At 35.4% G+C, this 20,594-nt stretch overlaps 1 protein-coding gene across 2 annotated transcripts in view; it reads left to right on the top strand.

Moving 5' to 3' along the window:
* DDX4 (DEAD-box helicase 4) overlaps window positions 1-20,594 on the top strand; it is an 81,181-nt gene that overhangs the window by 24,791 nt on the left and 35,796 nt on the right. The window contains exons 4-7 of one of the 2 annotated variants that reach the window (XM_082725993.1): window positions 5,117-5,194; window positions 9,071-9,148; window positions 10,725-10,775; window positions 14,459-14,518. In XM_082725993.1, coding sequence (XP_082582119.1) covers window positions 5,117-5,194; window positions 9,071-9,148; window positions 10,725-10,775; window positions 14,459-14,518 — 267 coding nt within the window. The remainder of the gene's footprint in view (window positions 1-5,116; window positions 5,195-9,070; window positions 9,149-10,724; window positions 10,776-14,458; window positions 14,519-20,594) is intronic. The other variant, XM_082725994.1, reaches the window with a different exon arrangement.

Genomic DNA, 20,594 nt, shown 5'->3' with positions numbered 1-20,594 from the left:
TTTTTGCCATCAAGTCTTTATCATTCCTTACCCTTTTTACCTTGGGTTAAGCAGATTACTTTGGAGGCAAGTTGTAAGATTACAGGAGGACTAGAGCTCATAGTGAAGTCCCATAGTCCTTTGTTCTTTTGCTTGGTGGTTAAATATGTGGGTTTCTTTTAAGTTATTCAAGATTTGCTCCTCCTTCCTGGATCTGGTCCAAATGTGATTATATGTGGGATGTATTCTTTGGTCATTTAGTGGGAATTGCTTTCATTAATTTCATCTTAAATGGAGTTTCATTTTATTTCTTTTGATAGGCTTCAGAGCACTAAAGAACAATATCTGTATTTTATTATTTATTAGTATCATGGACTTCTTTACCAATATTTTTCTTACTATGTATTTATTATAATGGGGATTGAACTGATAAAACTCAGTGATGGCATATCATTAAATTCATGAAAGTGAGAGCAGCAAGCCCTATAATGAATTAAAAAAAATTAAAGAAAGTAATTGCCTATTTCCTCTTAACTATATGCTAATAGCAAAGAAGAAAGGATGAGTTAATTCTTTATTAGACCCTTCTATTTTTGGACCATCATATTTAGATTCTACCTTGAGCTTTTTAAAATTTTTACATGCTATTTTCTGTAAACCTTAAAAATATTTGTCTCTGTCCTCTGTTTTTACTTTTCAAATTTGAATGACTAATAGGGTGTTTTCCAAAATTATTTTCAACTTGTCCTCTAATTTACCATCTGGAGATGGCAAGGTGCCTCTCACAGTTTTACTGTACAGAATGTGTACAGGTCTTCAATAAGTAGGTCTTTAAGTCTGATAATTGAGTTCAAATTGAAGTCCAGTCTTCATGCTGGCTGGATGACCTTGGTGAAGTTGGCTAGGTTCTCTAAACTATTTGTTTTCTCATTTTTAAAATGAGGATAATACCTTTTATGTTTAAGTGTTAAATAAGCTAGTTAATACATATAAAGGTCTAACATAGCGTAGTGCCTGGTATTTATGGTCCTCAAGGGATAATTTTCTTGTGCACATCTGATAACAATTACCTATCTTGAATTTGACTACTTGTTTCAGTTGTCAACTAATTTTACTTTGACAGTAATAAACTACGTGAATCTTAAGTTTTTCTTTTTGGGTGTTAGCATACTCTCTCTGTTTTTCTTTTTTTCTGTCTGCTTTTAGTTCCAGTAATTTAAAATTATTTTTGGAATGGCTATAGTTGAGGACAGTTTTGAGATGGAAATCCTGCCTTCTAGACGTAGCACCTGCAGATTGTGTTATTTTGTGATTTTTACTTCATTTCATTTTTTTCTAAAAGCAATTGGCAACACCTATCCTGATTCCCAACAGGGTTGTTATAAGGATAAAGATCAAATGAGATGATGCATATAAAGTCATTTTGTAAAGAATTTGTAAAGAATGCTTTTGCAGGGCGCCTGGGTGGCTCAGTGGGTTAAGCCGCTGCCTTCGGCTCAGGTCATGATCTCAGGGTCCTGGGATCGAGTCCCGCATCGGGCTCTCTGCTCGGCAGTGAGCCTGCGTCCTACTCTCTCTCTCTCTCTGCCTGCCTCTCTGCCTACTTGTGATCTCTCTGTGTCAAATAAATAAATAAAATCTTTAAAAAAAAAGTATATATAAGAATGCTTTTTGCAGAAGGAGACAGTACTTTGTATTGTTTGATTAGATCTGTTGCACTTTATTTTATTTTGCCAAACAAGTCCTGTAACTGTTGGGGAAAGAAAATATATATAATGAGAATTTGCTTTTCTTTCCAGACATGGTTGGAAATTTATTAAAATAGGCGAAGCCATATAGGAATATAACCATATTAGGTTTTCATTCTCAATACCAAGTGTGGTTAAGGCTTGTGTGATACCGCATCATAGGCATTTTAGTTAAGCAGTTACAGTGCTTACAAAGCTTTCATACTTTGTGACCCTTTCTTTACCAATAGGCATAATACAGTATAGCTTGTACATATTTAATTATGTTTGCTTGACTTGAGTGAGGTTTCAGAACACAAGATTCCATGTTCTTACTAGGAAATCATTTTTTTTAAGATTTAAATTTATTTGACAGAAAGAGATCACAAGTAGGCATAGAGGCAGGCAGAGGGAGAGGGAGAAGCAGGCTCTTCACCGAACAGAGAGCCCAATGAAGGCTCAATCCCAGGACCCTGAGATATTGACTCGAGCTGAAGGCAGAGGCCCAACACACTGAGCCACCCAGGCTCCCCATTATTAGGAAATCATCTATCCTTTTGCCTCCCCCACACTTATTTCTATGGTAATTTTAATTTTTGGCCTTCCATCTTAGTAATTGGGTTTTTGTCAAAGAATTTGGGAGAAGTATGGATCTAGATACCATAGTAACCAAATGGACATGTATCATGTGGATCTTAAGTGCAACATGGGTTAGATGAAGAGTTACTTGAAATTATAGCAGTTGAAAAGAGAGAGAAAAAAAATCAGTAGTGGTGAAATAATATAAATGTTAAAAGAGAAGAAATCCTGGGAAGCATATATAGGGATTTCAATTAATTGAGTAAAGGGTATTTTAGTTTGTTACTTGAGGGTAAAACAATTCCTGTTGACTCTTAAGAGCTTGCAGTGTCTTAAATATGTTACTTTCTTATGTATTTGAGTACCACTGTACTGAAGTTGGCTTTATAAGTTGACTCAAGATGGAAGCATACTCCTTTTCCATTGATGTCTTTGTGCCACAGGTTGGGAACTACCAGTCTAAGACCAGTGCTTTCATTAGAACTCTCTGCAATGATGGAAATATTTTTTAATTGCACTGGCTAATATAGCCACAGGGTGCACTTGAAATGTGACTAATGAGTACAGCTGAGGAAATGAAGTTTTGATTTTGCTTATTTTAATTGACTTAATTTTGATTTTAAATGGCCATATATGAAAAAAAAAATGGCCACATATGGGTAGTATGGATGGTAGTATTATACAGCATAGCTTTAAAATTTGAGCCAGCTGAAGCATGGCTGTTCTCATCTTGTATATTTGGGGAGAGCCTGGCAAACATTAGAAGTTAGTATTTAGAGAATTGCTAATTTTTCTGGCCGTGTCCTTGTCCTTTTAATATCACCTTTGCTTTTCTGTTTACTGTGTGCCAAAAGCTAGCAACTTTTTAGTGCTACTGTAACTGGTACTTCCATGTGGAATCCCTTTAATGTTGAAGCAGTTAGAATTTGAGTAAATCTTTCTTGTCTTTGAACTTCGTGTGATCTGAGAGCATTTGAACTTAACTTGGTTACTATTGCCAGAAATTCAGCAACCTTTTGGTTACCTGATGAAATGTATAACCTCAGCAAGAGAGGCTACACATGTGAACTGTGAAACACATGTGAACTGTGATGCCAGAATCAGGCAAGAAGGGGAACATACAGAAGAGGGATTGTAGGTTAAATATTTTTTTGCACTTTTCTTTACTTAGTAAGTCTTCTTTTACTGTGTTAGCTATGTGGGCAACTAGTTAGAGTTAAAAATCCAAAGAATACTTGTTACCTTGTGACTTTGTTGAATCTTTATTGAAGACATTTTCATAAAAATACTGTATTTAAAATGGCATATGCAAATTATAAATCTTAATAAATATTTTGAATGATCACCTGTTTAAAAACATTACTATTACTGTTATATAACTTATATATGCTTTTCCAGTTCTCTCCTGTCGAATTCCTATCCTACATTGTTTTCCTTTCTTTGTTAACATATTACATATGTATATCTCCCCAAACACTGCGTTTAAGTTTGCTTCTTTGAGTTTTATAAAACTGGTATCTTACTATTTATAGTCTTTGCAATTTAAATTTTTCATCCAGTATTGTTTTTAAAGTTTATCCATGTTGCCAGCCAGTTGTTTTGGTCTATTTATAATTGTACTCTCTCGTATGAATATACTACACATATGCAATATATATAATATTACATAATAAAGTATAGAGCACAATATATGTGATACTCTCTTGTGCAACTATGCCACATATTTTTATTCACTTTTTGATGTATGTTTGAGTTGTTTCCCTTTTGCTAGTATTAGCAGAGCTGCATGAATGTCACTTTGTTTGCTAAGTATATGTTTTTTTCTTTTTTTTAAAAAAATGATTTTATTTATTTATTTGACAGAGGGAGAGCACAAATGGGCAAGTGGCAGGCAGAGGGAGAGGGAGAAGCAGGCTTCCTGCTGAGCACGGAGCCTCATGCTAAGTCCTAGAACCCTGGAATCATAACCTGAGCTAAAGGCAGACACTTAACCTACTGAGCCATCCAGGCACCCCTAAGTGTATGTTTTTAAGTCATAAATCGTATTGGGTTATTTCATGTATTTTTTATCTATGGAGATAGTTTTTTTTTCTTTTTGATATGTTAATGTTATAAATTACCTTTTTAAGATGTTGTGATGTTAAAATACCCTTGCATTGGTCATAATGTTCTATCTATTTAATTTTTGATTGGGTTTGTTTTGCTAATAACTGTTATGGAGATTTTACATCCACTTTTGATTAAGAGATATTTTCTTCAATCCTTGACATGTTGAAGTCAGGTTGACTTGGTGGAATGAATTGGGGAATAATTCCTCTTTCTGTTTCCTGGGAGGGTTATATGTCATCGAAATGATTCGTTCTTTGAGAGTTTGATAGAATTCATGTGTAAAACTATATCTAGGCTTGATGCAGAGATATAAGTACTGATTTAGTTTCTTTATGACAATTAATATACTTTCAAATATATTCTTTCAGAGCTAGGATCAAGATCTAGTTTGTAGCTTCATTATAGTATATGATTTGGGCTTGTTTCCCTATGTTCTTAGCTGTTTTTGGTATTAGCAAACTTAAAACTGTCATGCAGCTAGTCATATGTTGAAAAAACTATCTCCTTCCTTTGATTCACATTTTGTTTTATTGAGTAAGGTTTAGTCACCCTTTATTTTTCTCTTGGAGAACTTCCTTAGGTAGGCCACTAGGCTATTTGTCTTTCTTACCAATTTATAGAATTCTTCCTTTGTCATGGGAGGTGGTACATTGAAAAGGTTAAAAGTTTGTGTACCAGCAAGGTACTTATTTTGACTTGTTTCAAATTGTTACTTGATTTAGAAATGGATGATGGACCTTCTCGAAGAGATCATTTCATGAGAAGCGGATTTGCCTCTGGGAGGAGTATGGGAAACAGAGGTAAATATCTTTGTCTTTCCTTAATCTTATCAATTTGAATGGTGGAAAGAATAGAGACTGTTATGACTGTTTAGTGCAAAGCTATATTTGTTATATTGCACTGCACAGTAGACTTTGAAATAATGAGTATCATTTTTTCAATTAGCAATTCTCTTTTTGCTTTTTCCTTTCCTGGGATAGTAGTTTCAAATAGTTAAATTGATAAAATAGATGGGTTAAATAGATTGGTTAAAAATAGTTGCTTTACAGACCTACTTCTTAATATTGATTATTGATATTCAGTAATTGGCATAAAAGGAATGTTTGTAAAAGCTTCAGAGATCTGGGTGAGAAGGATCTCTTTTTGAAGTTTTTACTTCTCAAGAAAAGGCAGTATGGAAGCATTTCTGTTAGTTTATTAGTATTACCAGGTTTTTTCCCCAAACTTGGAACTTCTTATTTTTAGAACAACCAGTACTTGATTTGACAGATAATGATATAGCGAAATACCTTCCTATAGTCCATTTTTTAATTTAATAATAAAATACTGAAAGTATTTTGTTTTATGTTTTACTATAGTGCCATAAAATATTAGAACCACCAGTTCATTTAAAAATATATATAGTCATTTATTTCTTTAATAGGAAGTATAATTTAAGGCTTATTGGTAGTTTTAAGTACATGTAACACTTAATCTTGAATTCATTAGATGTTAATTGGAAGATTTTACTTCTAGGTATTTTTATTCATTGGAGACAATAAACGTTGATGTGTAGTATTTCCTTTGATACTTGGAAAACTTAATTTCTTGTTTAGATTCAGTTAACACAGATGTGGATCTATAGATGCATGTGTTTTTTAAGATTTTATTTATTTGAGAGAGAAGGAGCAAGAGCAAGTGGGTTCACAGGAGCAGGGGGAGTGGCAGATAGGGGGAGAAACAGACTCCCTGCTGAGCAAGGAATCTCACATGGGGCTCCATCTCAAAACCCTGAGATCATGACCTGAGCTGAAGTCAAGAGTGGGATATTTAACCTAGTGAGCCACCCAGGCCCTGAGAAATGTTTTAAATTAATTAGCAATATTTTAATTTTCAAATTCAGAGCGTATATTCATAGATCTTGTTAAAGTTTTACATGAATTGAAGATGCTTTTTTCTTCTTTTTTTTTTAAATGAAGTGTAGTTGACACACAATGTTACATTAGTTTCAGCTATATGGCATAGCTGTTGCACAACTCTATAGATTATGTTGTGCTCACCAAAATGTAGCTACCATCTGTCACCATACAACATTATTAACAACACTAATGACTATATTTTCTTTACTGTATCTTTGATCTGTGTGATTTATTCATTCTGTAACTGGAAGCCTGTATCTCCGAATAAAGGGTTTTTAAAATGAAAAAATCATCACTGAAACAGATTTTACGACACATTGTTAATCCCATATGTGTTATGTTGAAAAACACATTAAATTTTTGATCAAAACTCTTGGTTGAATGTTGATACTTTAAAAAGTTATCATTGTACTATATATAATCTTGGAAATTCATAGACCCATGAATGTAACTCCCTTCCATTATTGTTAATGTAATTTTTAGTTTCAATCTGATATTTTTTCTCAGAGCTTTCATAGCTAGTAGTTTATTTTTGAAATTGACTCTTAATTCTTAAAATGTAATATTAATCACTTTTCATGTTCTGTGAACTATGATCTAAATAGTTTTAACTTCTTGAATCTCACACACATCTTTAGAACTTGATGAAAATATGAGATAATTGCTGATACACAGTTTTGCACATGGTTTTAGGAGCTTTGCAGATCATTTTACTGCCTTGTACTAGGATATTATTCAGTTAGATAAGACACAATTTATGAAGACCACAAGATAATGCTTTAATTTTTTCTAGTGATAGTTTAAAGTGGTAGTTTATGTCATTTTGACTGTCTTTTGTTCCATTTTTTTGTTTTAAATAGCCATGCTTCTTGCCATACCAACTCTGCTCTCAAAATTCTTAACTCTAGTGGTAGAGAAACACATGGAAAGAAATAGAGTGTGCTGTGGGAATGTGGAAGAAGGATTGATTGTGATTGGAGGTCTGAAAGACTTCATAGAGGAGATAGCCTTTCTGGGGTTTTGAAGAGTGAAAAGAATTTTGATAGGAAAGTAGGGAATGCCATGCTTAAGGAACAGTGTGTAGGAATGTAGAAAATATTAGAAGTTAACAATGTGGAATATGGGAAGTTGTTTGGTGTGAATTAAAGTGTTAGGTACTCAGTGTTGTGTAGTTGGAGGTAAAGCTCACAAAGATAACATGAGGAAAGTCCCTGGAGGGGTGGAGATGTGACTAAGGGAGTGGTAATTGCAGCTTTTATTTTTTTATTATATAGTTCCATCCTAAACTGAGTTTTAAAAGTGGAAAGATTAAGAGAACTTTAAATGCTAACAAAATGAGTAAGTAATAAGTAATTAAAAAACAGGACAAGAGGGGCGCCTGGGTGGCTCAGTGGGTTAAGCCGCTGCCTTCGGCTCAGGTCATGATCTCAGGGTCCTGGGATCGAGCCCCACATCAGGCTCTCTGCTCAGCGGGGAGCCTGCTTCCTCCTCTCTCTCTCTGCCTGCTTCTCTGCCTACTTGTGATCTCTGTCTGTCAAATAAATAAATAAAATCTTTAAAAAAAAAAAACAGGACAAGAGTATGAAATTTTCAATAGCAGGACTTTGATACTGGTGCATTAATAGCTGGCTCTATTCAGGGTGAGGTTTCAATATACAGAACATCACAGAGTTGAATTTCCTGATAACAGGTCACTAGTAAAATAAAAACTAGTAGAAAGCTGTATTTCACCAATAGTATGTTTATGTTTTTATGTTGGTATTATAATTCAAGAATTTTTATTTTTAAAATTCAAGAATGTTTAAATAGAAGTTGCAGGAGATTTTATCTTTTTAAGTTCCTGTCCTTTTTTATCCCCCATCCTTGGATGTCTCTTTATGTCAGAGATTCATTCTTTCATTTAAAATTTTTATTTTTGGGCACCTGGGTGGCTCAGTGGGTTAAGCCGCTGCCTTCAGCTCAGGTCATGATCTCAGGGTCCTGGGATCGAGTCCCGCATCGGGCTCTCTGCTCAGCAGGGAGCCTGCTTCCTCCTCTCTCTCTCTCTCTCTGCCTGCCTCTCTGCCTGCTTGTGATCTCTCTCTGTCAAATAAATAAATAAAATCATTAAAAAATAAATAAAATTTTTGTTTTTAAGTAATCTCTACACTGAGCACAGGGCTTGAATTTACCACCCTGAGATCAAGAATTGCATGCTCTGGGGCACCTGGGTGGCTCAGTGGGTTAAGCCTCTGCCTTCGGCTCAGGTCATAGTCTCAGGGTCCTGGGATAGAGCCCTGCATCAAGCTCTCTGCTCAGCAGGGAGCTTGCTTCCTCCTCTCTCTCTGTCTGCCTCTCTGCCTACTTGTGATCTCTGTCTGTAAAATAAATAAATAAATCTTTAAAAAAAAAAAAAGAATTGTGTGCTCTACCAGCTGAGCCAGTCAGGTGCCCTCCCCCCGACTTTTTATTTATTTATTTATTTTTAAATATTTTATTTATTTATTTTGTCAGAGAGAGATCACAAGTAGGCAGAGAGGCAGACAGAGAGAGAGAGGAGGAGCCAGGCTCCCCGCCAGGCAGGGAGCCCAGTGCGGGGCTCAATCCCAGGATGCTGGGATCACGACCTGAGCTGAAGGCAGATGCTTAACCCACTGAGCCACCAGGTGCCCCATCTCCCCCGACTTTTTAAAAGATTTTATTTTTAAGTAATCCCAAAGATTTGTTTAATACCTAGATTTTGATGACACAATCAATTTTATGTTTTAAAGAGTTTTAACTCTATCTGAACATTTTCAGATGCTGGCGAATCTAATAAAAGAGAGAATACATCCACAATGGGTGGTTTTGGAGTTGGAAAGAGTTTTGGAAACAGAGGTAAACTGCTTATGGTATCTTAGAATTATAGTTTGAGTGAACCCTAGTTTATTTCTGTACTCAAGGCTCCCTTGCCCTGGGCTCTCCAACAAGAGATCCATCTTCTATACTTCCAAAGGTAAATTTGAATCTCCACCTTGTTGAGCAAAGAACCAGTAGAAGCTTTGAAGTTCTTTTTTTCTTTAAAAACTGTGTATCAGAACTGGAACAGAATTTAAGATCAAGACCAGTAATGTGTAGGTTGAAGACTTCCGAAGCATTTTGGAAACCCAGCAGTCAAGAAGGTTAGAATGGAGGGAGGGTGCAGTCGTGGTGGACAGTGGAGAGAATATAATCCTTTTCTGAACCAACTTGAAAGATTGCAAATTCTGAAATGAACTAAATAACTCAAAACTTAAGTTTCATGGTATAAAACTCTTTCTGTATAGATTGTGTTTATTTTGAAATGATTTATCTTTTCAAGGAAAATCCTTTTTTTCATCTAATCATATATTGAGGCTACTGGGCACTTATTTTGTTTCATAATTGTGTATTAAATTTCTCTGCTAAAAAGGGATGTTCTATTTTTTGAACCTGAGATACTAAGTGACTTTATGTATATATTCTGCATATAAATTTAACATTTCAGATACTAATTGATTAGTCTGTATTGCCAGGATTTAATATATTTAATATTTTATAATTTAGCTTAAATACTGATCGACAGCCATATTACAGTGACCTTTAATTTTAATGGATATTAATCCCTGAATATCTTTGCACTAAAGACAATTTTATTAAGATTCACTATTTTAAAATTTTGTGAATTATTATTGATGAATGCTTTTAAAATTAATTTTAGTGATGTATCTGTATGCTCTAGAGACACACAAATCTAGATATAGGTTTTTATTATATGAGCAATTTGAAAACAAAGCTAAATGAAAGATATAAAAAATTTTATAAACAAAAAATGTTGGAATAATTTCCTTATTACTGAAATGGGAAAAATTATTGGATATTGGATTATAATTTAGTTGCATTGTCCTGTGGCAGTTGAAGAGATTGAGTTAATATATAAGGTTTTAAAAACTTGGATCTTGGGACGCCTGGGTGGCTCAGTTGGTTGGACAACTGCCTTCAGCTCAGGTCATGATCCTGGAGTTCCTGGATCGAGTCCTGCATTGGGCTCCCAGCTCCAAGGGGAGTCTGCTTTTCCCTCTGACCCTCTCCTTGCTCATGCTCTCTCTCACTGTCTCTTTCTCAAATAAATAAATAAAAACTTGGATCTTTTGAATAGGAAGTATATAGTGCTTATGTTGATATATACTGCTTTTCTGACCATCTATATATATGTGATATCTGAGGTAGTATAACACTGATTGGACCTTTTACCTTAGTTAATTGACACAGGCAGAAGTCAGAATGCAACTTGTGTGAGTTTTCATTCAGTATATGTATATATAGCTCTGTGTGGTTTATTTTATTTTAAGGGGGTATCAGAGCTGGTAATCCCTTTGGTTTTTGTTTGATTTACCACAGAGGTGCAGGTAATTGTTTTCATGAATTTGCAAGTTTAATTTTCTATTTCGTATAGGTTTTTCAAATAACAAGTTTGAAGAAGGTGATAGCTCTGATTTCTGGAGAGGTAAGTTCAGTGTTTTTTGTAGAGGCCTTTTAAAATTTAATGTTCGGTGTACATGCTAAAGAGAAACTAAGATTAAGTGTCATAGTCTTTTTCAGTTCTAATTTATTTGAACCCAGTTTGATAAAGCACCTGTTTCCAGAGTTGTAACCAAGAGCTCAGACATCCTAGTTTGACCTTGATCTATGAGGTACAACTTTTGAATGTTTGCTACCTTGAGAAAAAATGGATAAAGGAAAGAACATACCAAGAATCAAAACTCCCATGTCCATATATACATGCAGTTTGAGACATGCAGGTCCCTATTCAGACAAATATAATTCTTGACAGTGGAAAAAGATTCATGAGAATGTGGATGAGTGCCAAAATCAAGATATTTCTGTCCGGGTACTGACAAACTGGTTTGGAGGAATACAGAGGATGATGAGAATAGAGTAATGTTACCAGAATATAGATTACAATAATTAATAATGCTTTCCTAGAAGAAACTGATGAAGCAGATTTGGGTGAGGCCTTGGAACCTGTATTTAAAAAGCATTCCTGGTGACTCTGATGGTTTTTGTTTGATAATCACTTATCTGTGGAGTCTTTTTTATGAGAGTAGGGGCAGAGGGAAAGAGAGAGAGAGAATCTTAGGCAGGCTCCATGCCCAGTGCAGAGCCCACTCAGGGCTACGTCTCAGAACCCTGAGATCATGACCTAAGCTGAAATCAAGAATTGGATGCTTAACAAACAAAGCCACCGGGGTGCCCTTATCTGTGGAATCTTTGGAGTTGCAGACTTTGTTTCCTGTCCTTGCTCTGTGACCCCCTAGTTGAATGACTTAGAGCTAGTTGCTTAGTTTCTCATAGCCACAGTTTGCTATTCTGCAGAGTGGAGGACATCCCTGTTATAGGTGGTTAGGCAGACTTAATGAAAATATGCATGAAATTAAGAAATTTAATATCGGACACATTCATGGTAAACAGTAAATGCCATCTATCTTCATTAAATATTTGAGTCTTAGTTTCATTGCACTCTTAACAGTGATTCTAAAAATCAAAACCAAGCCTAGACTGATCACCTTAAAACCCTTTGGAATTGTGGGTACAGGTCTCTGAATTAGATGGAGTTTTAATATATCTAATAAAACTGTTCCCTAAGTTATTTTCAGTCTCATTCTCCCTGATTTTCTATGCTTTTTTTCATTTAATTCAAATGAAAATGTATGTAACATAGGACAAATACTTAACAGAAGAAAAAAAGACCATTTTTATTCTTTTCCATTTCTATTTTACCTAATCTCCCTTTTTAAAACCAGTTAAGGGATGCCTGTGTGGCTTAGTCAGTTGGGCCACTGCCCTTGGCTCAGGTCATGATCCCAGCGTCCTGGGATCAAGTCCGGCATCGGGCTTCTTGCTCAGCAGGGAGCCTGCTTCTCTCTCTGCCTCTACCTGACACTCTACCTGCTTGTGTGTGCTCTCTCTGACAAATAAACAAATAAAATCTTAAAAAAAAAAAAAAAAAAGAATATTCAAGATCGTTTTCGCTTAGCCAAGACCTGCTTTCCCAGTTGACTCTTATCAGTGGTAGATGAGAGCACTTTTGAGCACAAATTCTAGTTTCCATGGCACCTGAGAGAACTTCCCTCCAAAATGGTTTGCTTTATTGGCAAGCCCAGGAACAGATTTTGATACCATGATAGAAGATTTTATTCTGTACACAAATTGCATCTTTTGTGGTTGTTATTTTCCCTGCAGTCTAGTTTCCTCCATCTGGTATAGTTAGTGATAAGGACCATTCATTTTGGATTTGGACACCCTAGATTTGAGACCCAGAGTCTCCTCTTCTCAGTTGTATTACCTTGAAAAAGCGTATTTAACATCTGTATTTCATTTTTTCTATTTATAAAAGAGGATAATGCCCTCATCACAAGGTTTTTGTGAAAATTTAAAAAGTCAGTACATATTACTCCTTTAGAACAGTGCTAGACCATGCTGAATTCTATGTGTGTTATCACTATTCATTATTAATAATTTCATGTAATATATTTATATGAATATATATTATATATCTAATATATTTATTACTATATGTTTAACATATCAATATATCATATTTATGTTTTTAAATATTTATACTTCATACATGTTATATATATTTTACATACTTTCTGTAATTAATTTTTATGTAATAATATAATATGGTTGTAGCTGATCTTTGGATAATATCTCTTTTTTGTTGGTGCTTGGCTTTATTTCCTAACTCTACAGATTTTTTTCAATAACTATATTTTGAAATAAGACTCATTACAAGTTAAAAAATAGAAAAATAGTACAGAGGGTTTCCATTGCCCCTCTCCAAATGTAGCTGTACTTATCACCCAACTTCTCCCAATATCATTAGGCCATTTTAATTCCCAGTGTGGTCAAAATATAGGTTTGTTTTAGGGAAATAACTGGACAAAGTTAATGGGAGACCTCTTTGTCCTTATCAGGTCTCAATTAATTTATAGCTTTTTCTTACATAAGGCAGTAAATGTTAGTTGTCCTCATTATTCCAGGGCTGGCCAAGTTTCTTTTCAAAATTCTTTCCTTCCTGTTAAGCTCACTTGTAGTATTAAATCCTGCTTCCCGAAAAGTTGTCTTGTTATTAAATGAATTGGAATATTTGGTAGTTATTGACTTCATTTCAGTAGGAGCCTGCAATAAGAGCTCTGGGTTAGTTGCTAAATAGATTAGTACTTTTGTACAGGAACTTAACTCAAAGCTTTTAAGCAGTCTAGCCCTTGATGTCATTACTATGACTTAAAGTTCTCAAATTTTAAACATTTAATGACACATACAAAGGTCTCTTGAAATCATTTCTGTATTTCCCAAATGTGGCTTTGTTGGAATATTCTAGAAAGCTTGAAGTTATTACTTCAAGTCATATTAGTAACATTTTTAAATTTTGAAAAATTATTCATTTGTTGCTCTCACTCTATACTTTCAAGATAAACATCTCTGGGAGTAGATTCTAGGGCTGGATTGATTGATTGATTGGTTGATGTAATTTTTTTCTAGGAATTTATTTTTAACAAACCTTCCAGCTAATTCTTAGGCAGCCTTCAGTGTAGTGATTTGCATTCCACTGTTGAGAAACTGATGATGTTACTTGATAACATCCTTAAAAACAGAAAAGCCAAGATATCCCCCAATTGTTTCATTAGGATGATTGGGGGGAAATTTGCATATGTTTAAAAAACCCACTAATGTTTGAGATACAGTAAGAAAGGCAAATTACAGAAATATTGACAGTATTATAAAAAGAATAGTCATGTATTTCTAGTGGCTGGTAGCCTACATTTATTTCTACTTGACTACTTTAATAGTTTAGATATTTCTGAGACCATTTTTATTCATACCAATATTGATGAAATTCTTATTGTTTGGCCTGTATGTAGCACTTGAGAAATAAGTGAATTCTCAATTATACACTTAACATTGGACATTTAGGTATGTTAAACGATTTGTATAGGGATTTGACTGAATAATGTCTTTATATTTCTGTTGCTAAAATTATTTGAAGACTTAAAATGTCCATATTTTAACTTAAAAATACTCATTTTTCTCACTACTTTATCCTGCGATAGTGCTATTCTTTAGATATTAAAACTTTAAAGTTAATTATTTAGATGCTATTCACATGTTAAATTTTTATTCAAGAATCTAATAATGACTGTGAAGATAATCAAACACGGAGCAGAGGGTTTTCCAAGAGAGGCGGTAAGACCACATTTTAGAATGATTTGTACTTAGGCTTTCTAAGGAAAAAAAATCCCTGAAGATCTCCAGAATGTGTTATAAAGTACAGAATAGGGACTGTGAGTTCTGGTCAGTCACAATATCTATGAACTGGGATGTCTTTGTCTCTGAATAGAATATTTGGATATGTCAGAGAGTGAAAAAATTGTGGATGACTTTTTGTTAAGGTCTGGCAGTGCTCTAACCATACTGTGCTAATCCCACCTTTAATAAAGTTGAGATTAGGTGGTATAAATATTACCTTACTTAATTCTTGGTAACCTATGGGTAGACATGTTAAAATAGCAACAGTAAAACCCACGAAAAACATAGTGAACTTATAAAATTGTTAATAATGTGCAAATCTGTTTATAAGAGTTTATTCTTAGGAACCATATGATAATCAGATACATCAGTGTTTTTACTGTGATTTGGGAACATAATTTTCATTTTACCATTAGAAAGTTAGCCCATTGAATGCCAGGCCCTTCCTAGTGCAATTAGGACTTGTGGGGACTTCACTATAGCAATGTTAAGGCTGCGAGGTGGGGAGGAATTTGGTGGTTGAAGGAGGTTTTGCTATTTGTCTCATAAATTGAAGTTTTTGGTTTTTTTTAACGATAATTGCAGGGGGACATGTAATGATGGGGAGGAAATTTAGCTAAAAGAAAAAGCCAGACTCATCCTCTAGAATTGCTCCCCCCGCTTAATAAGCAAATTTTAACACTAATGTTCTTAAAACATTGCTCTTAGTTTTAAATTTTTGGTTGTTTTCTGCAGAACAGTGAATATCTTCCTCAGTATTTTCTTTAAATTAATCTAATTCATACTTAATTGAGGCAGTCAAAAGCCAGTTGCTGCTCTATGTGCTTGATCCTGTCTTATTTGCTAATACAGGGTGACTAGCAGGGAAACAGTCATTTTTGCATATCCCTGATTGCTATTCTCTTTAGTTGTATGCATTTGAAGATAGGAAATTTGTACATGGTGGTCAATAACAGACATGCATGCATAAATATAAGCATATTTAAGTTTATATTAAAATGTAACTTGATACAGCACCAGACATGTGCACCAGACATGTGCATATGTTGTACCTGTATAGCTCAGTGATTTTTCACTAACGGAACACACCTGGGTTTACTGTGTTCACAAGCATCCAGATCAAGAAATAGAAATTATTGGCACCTCTAGAAGTCCCTTTTATGCTCATTTTCTTTTGCTGACAGCCCTCCCATCCCATGGTTAACTTCTAATTTAATTTTTAGCAGCATGGGTTAATTTTCTTTTTGTACTTGGAAGCATGCAGTATACTCTTTTGTGTCCATCTTCTGCTTAATATGTTTGTGAGATGCATTCATAATGTTGGTTGCAGTTGTAGATTATTACCTTTGCTTGTATAGACTCTTTGGTTCTACTCTTATGCTAATGATGTTCTTTGGATGTCTTCCAGCTTTAGGCTATTTTGAAGCTGTTGTTGTGGACATTCTTTGGTGTTATCGATATATATTCTGAAGTAGAATTGATGCCTCATAGATTTTGTATATTTTTTGCTTTAATAGCTCTTGTGAAATGTTTTCAAGATAGATATACTAAGGTATAACTCCTACATCCTCACCAACATCTTATACTTTCTTTTTGAGTTTAAACATTCTGCTGAGTGTGTGGTGGTCTATCTTACTGTGGTTTTTTTTTTTTTTTTTTTTAACTTTTTATTTTTTATAAGCATATATTTTTATCCCCAGGGGTACAGGTCTGTGAATCACCAGGTTTACACACTTCACAGCACTCACCAAAGCACATACCCTCCCCAATGTCCATAATCCCACCCCCTTCTCCCAAACCCCCTCCCCCCAGCAACCCTCAGTTTGTTTTGTGAGATTAAGAGTCACTTATGGTTTGTCTCCCTCCCAATCCCATCTTGTTTCATTTATTCTTCTCCTACCCACTTAAGCCTCCATGTTGCATCACCACTTCCTCATATCAGGGAGATCATATGATAGTTGTCTTTCTCTGCTTGACTTATTTCGCTAAGCATGATACGCTCTAGTTCCATCCATGTTGTCGCAAATGGCAAGACTTCATTTCTTTTGATGGCTGCATAGTATTCCATTGTGTATATATACCACATTTTCTTGATCCATTCATCTGTGGATGGACATCTAGGTTCTTTCCATAGTTTGGCTATTGTGGACATTGCTGCTATAAACATTTGGGTGCATGTGCCCCTTTGGATCACGACGTTTGTATCTTTAGGGTAAATACCCAATAGTGCAATTGCTGGGTCATAGGGCAGTTCTATTTTCAACATTCTGAGGAACCTCCATGCTGTTTTCCAGAGTGGCTGCACCAGCTTGCATTCCCACCAACAGTGTAGGAGGGTTCCCCTTTCTCCACATCCTCGCCAGCATCTGTCATTTCCTGACTTGTTGATTTTAGCCATTCTGACTGGTGTGAGGTGATATCTCATTGTGGTTTTGATTTGTATTTCCCTGATGCCGAGTGATATGGAGCACTTTTTCATGTGTCTGTTGGCCATCTGGATGTCTTCTTTGCAGAAATGTCTGTTCATGTCCTCTGCCCATTTCTTGATTGGGTTATTTGTTCTTTGGGTGTTGAGTTTGCTAAGTTCTTTATAGATTCTGGACACTAGTCCTTTATCTGATATGTCGTTTGCAAATATCTTCTCCCATTCTGTCAGTTGTCTTTTGATTTTGTTAACTGTTTCCTTTGCTGTGCAAAAGCTTTTGATCTTGATGAAATCCCAATAGTTCATTTTTTCCCTTGCTTCCCTTGCCTTTTGCGTTGTTCCTAGGAAGATGTTGCTGCGGCAGAGGTCGAAGAGGTTGCTGCCTGTGTTCTCCTCAAGGATTTTGATGGATTCCTTTCGCACATTGAGGTCCTTCATCCATTTTGAGTCTATTTTTGTGTGTGGTGTAAGGAAATGGTCCAATTTCATTTTTCTACATGTGGCTGTCCAATTTTCCCAGCACCATTTATTGAAGAGGCTGTCTTTTTTCCATTGGACATTCTTTCCTGCTTTGTCGAAGATGAGTTGACCATAGATTTGAGGGTCTATTTCTGGGCTCTCTATTCTGTTCCATTGATCTATGTGTCTGTTTTTGTGCCAGTACCATGCTGTCTTGATGATGACAGCTTTGTAATAGAGCTTGAAGTCCGGAATTGTGATGCCACCAACGTTGGCTTTCTTTTTCAATATCCCTTTGGCTATTCGAGGTCTTTTCTGGTTCCATATAAATTTTAGCATTATTTGTTCCATTTCTTTGAAAAAGATGGATGGTACTTTGATAGGAATTGCATTAAATGTGTAGATTGCTTTAGGTAGCATAGACATTTTCACAATATTTATTCTTCCAATCCAGGAGCATGGAACATTTTTCCATTTCTTTGTGTCTTCCTCAATTTCTTTCATGAGTACTTTATAGTTTTCTGAGTATAGATTCTGTGTCTCTTTGGTTAGGTTTATTCCTAGGTATCTTATGGTTTTGGATGCAATTGTAAATGGGATTGACTCCTTAATATCTCTTTCTTCTGTCTTGCTGTTGGTGTAGAGAAATGCAACTGATTTCTGTGCATTGATTTTATATCCTGACACTTTACTGAATTCCTGTATAAGTTCTAGCAGTTTTGGAGTGGAGTCTTTTGGGTTTTCCACATATAGTATCATATCATCTGCGAAGAGTGATAATTTGACTTCTTCTTTGCCGATTTGGATGCCTTTAATTTCCTTTTGTTGTCTGATTGCTGAGGCTAGGACCTCTAGTACTATGTTGAATAGCAGTGGTGATAATGGACATCCCTGCCGTGTTCCTGACCTTAGTGGAAAAGCTTTCAGTTTTTCTCCATTGAGAATGATATTTGCGGTGGGTTTTTCATAGATGGCTTTGATGATATTGAGGTATGTGCCCTCTATCCCTACACTTTGAAGAGTTTTGATCAGGAAGGGATGCTGTACTTTGTCAAATGCTTTTTCAGCATCTATTGAGAGTATCATATGGTTCTTGTTCTTACTTTTATTGATGTGTTGTATCACATTGACTGATTTGCGGATGTTGAACCAACCTTGCAGCCCTGGAATAAATCCCACTTGGTCGTGGTGAATAATCTTTTTAATGTACTGTTGAATCCTATTGGCTAGTATTTTGTTGAGTATTTTCGCATCTGTGTTCATCAAGGATATCGGTCTATAGCTCTCTTTTTTGGTGGGATCCTTGTCTGGTTTTGGGATCAAGGTGATGCTGGCCTCATAAAATGAGTTTGGAAGTTTTCCTTCCATTTCTATTTTTTGGAACAGTTTCAGGAGAATAGGAATTAGTTCTTCTTTAAATGTTTGGTAGAATTCCCCCGGGAAGCCATCTGGCCCTGGGATTTTGTTTGTTTGGAGATTTTTAATTACTGTTTCAATCTCCTTACTGGTTATGGGTCTGTTCAGGCTTTCTATTTCTTCCTGGTTCAGTTGTGGTAGTTTATATGTTACTAGGAATGCATCCATTTCTTCCAGATTGTCAAATTTATTGCCGTAGAGTTGCTCATAGTATGTTCTTATAATAGTTTGTATTTCTTTGGTGTTAGTTGTGATCTCTCCTCTTTCATTCATGATTTTATTTATTTGGGTCCTTTCTCTTTTCTTTTTGATAAGTCGGGACAGGGGTTTATCAATTTTATTAATTCTTTCAAAGAACCAGCTCCTACTTTCGTTGATTTTTTCTATTGTTTTTTTGGTTTCTATTTCATTGATTTCTGCTCTGATCTTTATGATTTCTCTTCTCCTGCTGGGCTTAGGGTTTCTTTCTTGTTCTTTCTCCAGCTCCTTTAGGTGTAGGGTTAGGTTGTGTACCTGAGACCTTTCTTGTTTCTTGAGAAAGGCTTGTACCGCTATATATTTTCCTCTCAGGACTGCCTTTATTGTGTCCCACAGATTTTGAACTGTTGTATTTTCATTATCATTTGTTTCCATGATTTTTTTCAATTCTTCTTTAATTTCCCGGTTGACCCATTCATTCTTTAGAAGGATACTGTTTAGTCTCCATGTATTTGGGTTCTTTCCAAACTTCCTTTTGTGGTTGAGTTCTAGCTTTAGAGCATTGTGGTCTGAAAATATGCAGGGAATGATCCCAATCTTTTGATACCGGTTGAGTCCTGATTTAGGACCGAGGATGTGATCTATTCTGGAGAATGTTCCATGTGCACTAGAGAAGAATGTGTATTCTGTTGCTTTGGGATGAAATATTCTGAATATATCTGTGATGTCCATCTGGTCCAGTGTGTCGTTTAAGGCCTTTATTTCCTTGCTGATCTTTTGCTTGGATGACCTGTCCATTTCAGTGAGGGGAGTGTTAAAGTCCCCTACTATTATTGTATTGTTGTTGATGTGTTTCTTTGATTTTGTTATTAATTGGTTTATATAGTTGGCTGCTCCCACGTTGGGGGCATAGATATTTAAAATTGTTAAATCTTCTTGTTGGACAGACCCTTTGAGTATGATATAGTGTCCTTCCTCATCTCTTATTATAGTCTTTGGCTTAAAATCTAATTGATCTGATATAAGGATTGCCACTCCTGCTTTCTTCTGATGTCCATTAGCATGGTAAATTCTTTTCCACCCCCTCACTTTAAATCTGGAGGTGTCTTCGGGCTTAAAATGAGTTTCTTGGAGGCAACATATAGATGGGTTTTGTTTTTTTATCCATTCTGATACCCTGTGTCTTTTGACAGGGGCATTTAGCCCATTCACATTCAGGGTAACTATTGAGAGATATGAATTTAGTGCCATTGTATTGCCTGTAAGGTGACTGTTATTGTATATGGTCTCTGTTCCTTTCTGATCTACCACTTGTAGGCTCTCTCTTTGCTTAGAGGACCCCTTTCAATATTTCCTGTAGAGCTGGTTTGGTATTTGCAAATTCTTTCAGTTGTTGTTTGTCCTGGAAGCTTTTAATCTCTCCTTCTATTTTCAATGATAGCCTAGCTGGATATAGTATTCTGGGCTGCATGTTTTTCTCGTTTAGTGCTCTAAAAATATCATGCCAGCTCTTTC

Source organism: Mustela nivalis, assembly GCF_964662115.1.
Source record: "Mustela nivalis genome assembly, chromosome: 3".
NCBI classification, from domain to species: domain Eukaryota; kingdom Metazoa; phylum Chordata; class Mammalia; order Carnivora; family Mustelidae; genus Mustela; species Mustela nivalis.
This window is presented reverse-complemented; position numbering and strand designations above follow the sequence as displayed.